The sequence below is a fragment of the Megalobrama amblycephala genome, linkage group LG18 (assembly GCF_018812025.1).
Source record: "Megalobrama amblycephala isolate DHTTF-2021 linkage group LG18, ASM1881202v1, whole genome shotgun sequence".
Classification (NCBI taxonomy): domain Eukaryota; kingdom Metazoa; phylum Chordata; class Actinopteri; order Cypriniformes; family Xenocyprididae; genus Megalobrama; species Megalobrama amblycephala.
In genome coordinates this window covers 280,581-288,006 of record NC_063061.1, presented here as the reverse complement: position 1 = coordinate 288,006, position 7,426 = coordinate 280,581, and the positions used below count along the sequence as shown (strand labels likewise).

General features: G+C 34.1%; 1 protein-coding gene across 3 annotated transcripts in view; it reads left to right on the top strand.

The window, feature by feature from the left end:
- The first annotated feature begins 3,639 nt into the window (after positions 1-3,639).
- The window catches only part of LOC125253005, a 72,637-nt gene continuing 68,850 nt past the window's right edge, over positions 3,640-7,426 (top strand). For all 3 annotated transcript variants that reach the window (XM_048166740.1, XM_048166739.1, XM_048166741.1), the window contains exons 1-2: positions 3,640-3,745; positions 3,986-4,111. In XM_048166740.1, the coding sequence (XP_048022697.1) occupies positions 3,986-4,111 (126 nt within the window). In that variant the 5' untranslated portion in view covers positions 3,640-3,745. The remainder of the gene's footprint in view (positions 3,746-3,985; positions 4,112-7,426) is intronic.

Below are 7,426 nucleotides of genomic sequence, written 5' to 3'. Positions count from 1 at the left end.
AAAGCCATACTTGAGTAAAAGTATAGATATCTTACCAGAAAATGACTAAACAGTCACTGTTTAGAATGTTACTTGAGTAAAAGTTTTAAAGTATGTGATATTTTTTGTACTTAAGTATGAAAAGTATTTTTTATATATATATTAAACGTTTTTAAGCATTGAAAGTAAAAGTACAAGTAAACGTAAAATACAAAAGTATTATTAAAAATTGTTCTATAGCAGTTTGAGCAGCAAGATTGTGTTCAGTTTTAGAGTTTTAACTCTTACATTTTTTTTCTTTGAATTAAAAATGGTTAAATGTATATTGTAAGTTTTACATATAAAAAATACTAATATATTAATTATACATTGATCGTTCATGTTTATTCATAGTGCAATATAACTAATGTAAGAGACATATTTAAAATGTTAAAATGTAAATGTTGAAATTAAAAATGAACAATACTTTTATTAACTTTATTTAATGTTACAAATGGACTCTTATTGTAAAGTGTTACCATTTCATATAAATCCAAACAGTCATGCTTAAAAAATACCATTTTACACACAAAGGCATAGCATGGGTCTATTCTATGTACACTTTCACACATTATGTGCCTCTATTTTAGAAAACTTGATGATTATCTAATCTAAATATGTGCTACAGTGCAGATAAAAAAAGAACTGAAATCGAATACATTTCTGATTTATGTTTCTGTCACTGCATGATGAAAATACAGTTTAAATATGCAACTTCGTTGGATAACGAATGCGTAACAGCGAATAAATGGATATAAACTAATGCAAATGAATGGTAATAACCGTGACATTAAACAGTTGGTGTTTTTGTCACATTGTTTTAACCGCTTGAGGTACTACTAACGTTAGCATCCTCTCAGCCTCGACGGCAAACATACTGCTGTTCTCCACTAATGCAGCATCCAGTCAACAAACTAATTACTCTACAATGAAAACATTTACTGTAATATAACATACTGTTTTGTTGTCTATGTTTTAAATACGTTTTTGAAGTGTCCCGCTCTGTGCAGTGCGCAGCCTCACGTCATGTGTCAAAACAAACTCCAGGAGGCATCAGTGATAGTTTTATTTCGCCTCTAGAGGTCGCTCTTGTACTGTATAATGACAGCGCACTCTTCTCAGCCGCTCCAGCAACAGACGCACCCTGGAAAATGAAATCAACTGCGAGCACTTGTTTGCAGTCTGTGTTCTTCCGACTTTATTTTGTAGTAAGCAATGAAAATGCTTTGGAAAATGTATCAGAGGAAAAGTATACGCTTTATTTAGGAAATGTAGTGGAGTAAAAGCTAAATAAAAACTCAAGTAAAGTACGGATTCTCCCAAAAAATACTTGAATTACTTCATTACATTATCCACTGCAAATATGTTTTTATATCACAAACACAACTCTGACTGGCATTCATTTGTGAATCGCTTTCTTTGCGGATTGCCGCACACATTTTCGAAACAATTTTAGTGTCAAGCAGTGCAGACACATCCACAAATAGACACCATTTTCAGCTAAAAACAGAAAACTTTTTGTCTTTTGTCCATTCATTTACGTTTGGTTTTGGGGGCCTGAAAATACAAACTTTTGAAAATGAAAGTGCAAGTTTTTGAAAACAATACCTTTATCGTCTCCGTGTAAACTACAAAAATGTGAATCGGTGAAAAGGGTGATGGCATGCACATGTGTATTGTATAGTGTATTTAATGTAGAGTGTTGCAGGTATGATGTTAGACCCGGAATTGCTGCTGGTTCCTTCGAGATTTTCCTATGGGTTTTTATAATGTTTTTTTTTTTTTCGATTTCTAAGTGAAATAAAGCATCTGGTAAACATAATTTGATTATACTTTGACGTTTCATTCTACATCGTACATTGTACACACTTCTGCACACACTGCACAAACAGGTCTTGTTTAAATCAAGGGAATAAGATTCGACTGGTTACCCTGCACTGGGGCTGAGGCATGCTGGGATAGGCTCCAGTTCTCTGATAGACCGGGATAAGTTTGGAAGATAGATGGATCAGTGGTGGAAATCAACACAGCAAACACCTTTAAGGCTTATTCCATTATTCCAGCATTTTTGCCTCAGTTTTAAATAACATGTTATACACTCCCAGTCAAAAGTTTGGAAACATTACTATTTTTAATGTTTTTGAATGAAGTCTCTTATGCTCATTAAGGCTGCATTTATTTAATAATAAATACAGAAAAAACTGTAATATTGTGAAATATTATTAAAATGTAAAATTATGGTTTTCTATTTTAATATACTTTAAAATATAATTTATTTCTTTGATGCAAAGCTGAATTTTCAGCATCATTACTCCAGTCTTCATTGTCACATGATCCTTCAGAAATCATTCTAATATGATGATTTATTATCAATGTTGGAAACATTTAATATTATTTTATAACCTGTGATACTTTTTCAGGATTCTTTGATGAATAAAAAGTAAAAAAACATAAAAACATCAGCATTTATTTAAAATAGAAATCTTTTGTAACAATATACACTACTGTTCATGCATGGGGTCAGTAATTTTTTTCTTTCTTTTTGCTGAAATAAATTAATACGTTTATTCAGCACGTATGTGTTAAATTGATAAAAAGTGATAGTAAATTTATATTGTTAGAAAAGATTTATATTTTGAATAAATGCTGTTCTTTTGAACCTTTTATTCATCAATGAATCCTGAAAGTATCACAGGTTATAAAATAATATTAAGCAGCACAACATTTTCCAACATTGATAATAACTGAGCATAAAATCAGCATATTAGAATGATTTCTGAAGGATCATGTGACAATGAAGACTGGAGTAATGATGCTGAAAATTCAGCTTTGATCACAGGAATAAATTGTATTTTAAAGAATATTAAAATAGAAAACCATAATTTTAAATTGTAATAATATTTCACAATATTATTGTTTTTTTCTGTATTTATTATGAAATAAATGCAGCCTTAATGAGTATAAGAGACATATACTGTATATGCTATATATATATATATATATATATATATATATATATATATATATAATGTGTGTGTGTGTGTGTGTTTACTTCACTCTTCAGATTATCATCATTTTTAAATGCAGTTCATATTTCTACAAAGATGCACTATGCAATATGATTTCTTAAATAGCCTAGTTCTGGTCAACAGAAAGGACAAGGGTACATTGATTAATGGCTTCTGAGTGATAATGGCTTCTGGGACAGGATATATTCACTGCAGGGACCCTAGTTGGGGGTTATACATATTATATAACATACCAGAGCAATACACTTATTTCATTTCATTTCAAATATTTTTCCCCTTTGAACTCCAGGGGTCGCAAGAGAGCTTTAGGGGGTTCACAGAAAGTTTCATCGAAAAAAGTTGCTTTGCACTAGTATTTGTGAAAGGTGATATACAAATTAATTTAAATTATTAATAATTATTTAAAATTAGTATATTCCCGATATATTTTTAATTATTTGATGGCAAGATAAATGCCAATTATTTTATTTTAAATGTTATTTTTAATGTTTTAAACATCTCTATGATATCACACTTACTATTTTTCTATATAAATAAATCCTAAATAATAATAATAAAAAAAGTATTTTGTGCATTTTTGCATTCTTTGGGCGCGCTCCCGAGTGTGACGTAAGCGGTGACGTTCTTCAAACTTCCAACGGATTTAACGGAAACTACCGATCTAAATGTGAAGAGTCGATGATTTTCAAGCGTACAATGTAAGTAAAGTTAGTAAAATGCATCAAAGTTATCACAACAATCGTATCTAAATACATTTATGTTGTTTTCACTTGATTCGGAAGGGTTTTAAGTGGTCACTCGCTTTCTGAATTCATTAGGCCTGACGGTCGTTCAGTTAGCGATCGCGTTTTCTCTTCGTACTGCTCTAAAATGATATCTGCATTATTAGTGTAGCTACTTAGGGTGTGTCAGAGATAATAGCTCGGATCTGGTTGCAGATGCAGGACACAAATGAGCTGGAGGATGAGGAGTCTGTTCATTCTCCAAAGGAGCACAATGTTCGTATGTGGAACATGTTCATTTCCATGACTTGCCTGGCAGCAGTACTAGTGGCTCTGTATGAGGTAAGATGTTTTTCATCAGACCTTGTCTTATTTTGAGTCAGTTCTTGGAGGTTGTAGTGAAAAGGTTATGCTTTTCATGTACTTTAATGACTAAATCCATTATAGTGCTGTCTCAACACATTAGGGTTGCCAACTTCTGGGAAAGGAAAATAAGGGACACTCAAAACATTTGTACTGTATCAGACAGTGTATGTAATTTCATTATCTGAAGTTAAGTATGTGTATAAAAGGTTCTCAGATATAAACACGTTTGGGTAATTTAGTGTCAAAATCAACTACATTTTCAGAAACTTTCCCTGCTCATTTTTTTTTTCTTTTCTGAAGAAAGACAAACATAAATGAAGAAGAAAGCCAAAATAAATATAATGGATGTATATTTACTGAGTAATCCAAGATTTTGTTGAGGGGGGAATTACTATTTTCACCTGAGGTTTGGAGTCAGATAACAGTGCTTCCCACAGGTTTGAAATATACTTGCGGTGGTAGCCGGGTAAAAATTCTCCTATTACCCATGGCACAAAAATGGTCTACTACATGTGACAAACAAATGAAGTGTGATTTTTAACAGTATTTTTATTTATTGAAATTAATTTTAATTATATAGCATACTATTACATTTAATTACATACTAATATTATGCATTATTATGCATGGTAAATTATGCAAAGTTACAGCATTTAAATGGTTATCCTTTTCCTATGTTCTCCTTGCTGTCATATAGTGTCTCTCTCAGTGAATGGGACACAGATTTTGTGAATAATGAATAAATGAATAATATATGTGTCAAATAATGTTAGTGTTTTCTTCCTGTGGGGGAGACTACAATAATTTACTATGAATTAAATGAAAATCAAATTAAATACAATTTATTGTGTAACCAAAATGCCAATAATGCCCAAAAGAAAAAGAAAAAACTTAGCGAAATTAAAACTTATAACTTTTAATTATAAACAAGCCCGAAATCCACTGGGACTCTTATTTTGAAATGTCTGTACTACTGCAGGCTGATCCTTCAGATTCTTACAACCTTATAAAACATTTTATATAAAGGCCATGAAGTAGACATTGTAATAATTCATCAACTTGAGTTTATTAGCAATCGCTTGGCATAAATCTGCACTTTTCATTGATTGAGAATCACTTTGAAGCAGTTTTGCGCGAGCTTGTAGAGCGCGCAACAGCGCCCCTTGTGACTTTGCAAAATGCAGCGCCCGTGGGAATGTCAGCGGGATCAAACAGTTCTGACGCACACATAACGAGCAGGTACGAAACGACTAGTTAAGCGATCGCGAATGGTTTCATTATTTTGGGCGGATATAAAAGTATAAGAGGATAAAAATAATAAAAGCAAAAATGTCTCCAAATATACTTGGGTGGCCGTTATTGTACCTGGGCGGCCCGCCCAAGTAAAGTCTATAAAGTAAAAGTCTATAAAGTCAATAAACACCATTATTTTATTTTTACACAGATATTGGTAGGCAGGGCTCGAAATTAACTTTTTTACTTGGTAGTACTGGTGCTCCCAACTTCAAAAAGTTAGGAGCACCAGCAAAAATTTAGGAGCACCACAACTAAAAAGCCTTGTCATTTGCTTGTCCGAATTGTAACAATCGGCCCAATAGGTCGATTTTACATTGATTAAAATTGGGGTCAGATTATACTGTGTGAGAGGTTTGGAGTGTTTAAAAAGATGAGACAGACAACAGAAATGAATAAATAAAGTGTATTTACAATATTCACATGGAACTTAAAACAACACAATAAAACTAGAATAACGTAGGCCGTTTAAAAGCTGGGAGTCCGTTTTCACCATACCATAAAACAGTCCAAGAATCCTAGTGTGCTGATAAAGTCCCAATGTGAAAGTGTCCACCGGTGTATTTACAAAGTCCACAGAAGTGTTAATCCAAGTGAAGATGATGTGAAGTGCTGGAAAGGTAAGTCTTTAAAAACAACTCCGCAATCCAGCAACACGTGATCACGTTCGTAATGAGGGGGTGATTGTTTGTCATGCTGCCTCCTTTATACTGGTCTACTAGGGTTCCGGCAAGATGGCGAACTGAGCACACGTACTTTGCTGTGTCTCTGATCTTTAGTCCCAGATTTTCACATTACTTACCCTTCTTGTTTATTTTATTTAGTTATTCGACCGCTGAAGGTGTAAGAAAAAGGAAGAACTTGTTTTTGTTAAATATTTTTGTGCGACACTTAAAAAAAAAATGCTGAAACCAAAAACGGCTGCTGCAGGTGATGCTTCTCTGGGTGTACACCGATTGTCTCATGACTACGCTGCTCCTGCCAATGAAGAGATGATGGAAACTCAAAAAGTGAGTGTAAGGAGACCGATGGAATCTGCACCTACTAAAATCCCTGTGCCTCAAAAAAGAGTAAAAGGGGACGCCCAATCTGAGGTTTCCAATGCCGCCATTCTCGACGCTTTAAATAACCTGACCGCCATGATGGAGTGTTTTGGGACGCAACTTAAGCAGAACACGATCATGATCGCAGAACTGTCAAAAGGCGTGGAATTTAAAGGTCCCGTTCTTCGTGATCCCATGTTTCAAACTTTAGTTAGTGTGTAATGTTGTTGTTAGAGTATAAATAAAATCTGTAAAATTTTAAAGCCCAAAGTTCAATGCCAAGCGAGATATTTTATTTAACAGAAGTCGCCTACATCGAACGGCCAGTTTGGACTACATCCCTCTACTTCCTTCTTTAATGACGTCACTAAAACAGTTTTTTGACTAACCTCCGCCCACAGAAATACACAAGAGTTGTGTTTGTAGAGTGTGTTTGTCGGCATGTCGTCGAAACGCTGCTATTTTCATCACGCAGTCCAATCACCGGGTCTGATTCCGGCTCAAATTGATAGGGTAAAATTAAAGACATGTTTACAATAACACTGAGCGCGTGCATCTCCACGTTATGGTAAGAGGCGTGACCTTTCCGGGCAAGATGCGCTAAACTGCTGTCGAATCACAACACAGGAACTGCTGGCACAATCAGAACTCGTTACGTATTTCTGAAGGAGGGACTTCATAGAACAAGGAAGTCATCAGCCCGTTTTTATGACAGTGGAAACAGCGGTATACAGAAAAGTAAATTATGTGAAAAATACTGTGTTTTTTTACACGCGAAACATGAACACATGTTATATTGCACACTATAAACACAATCAAAGCTTCAAAAAAACATGAAAAACGGGACCTTTAACGCAAAGGAGATCAAGGACTGTAAATTTGCGTCCAGTAACCTCGGAAAAGAAATGTCTAAGATTACGAAGGAAAATGCGGAGCTGAAGGAGTGGGGTTCAGG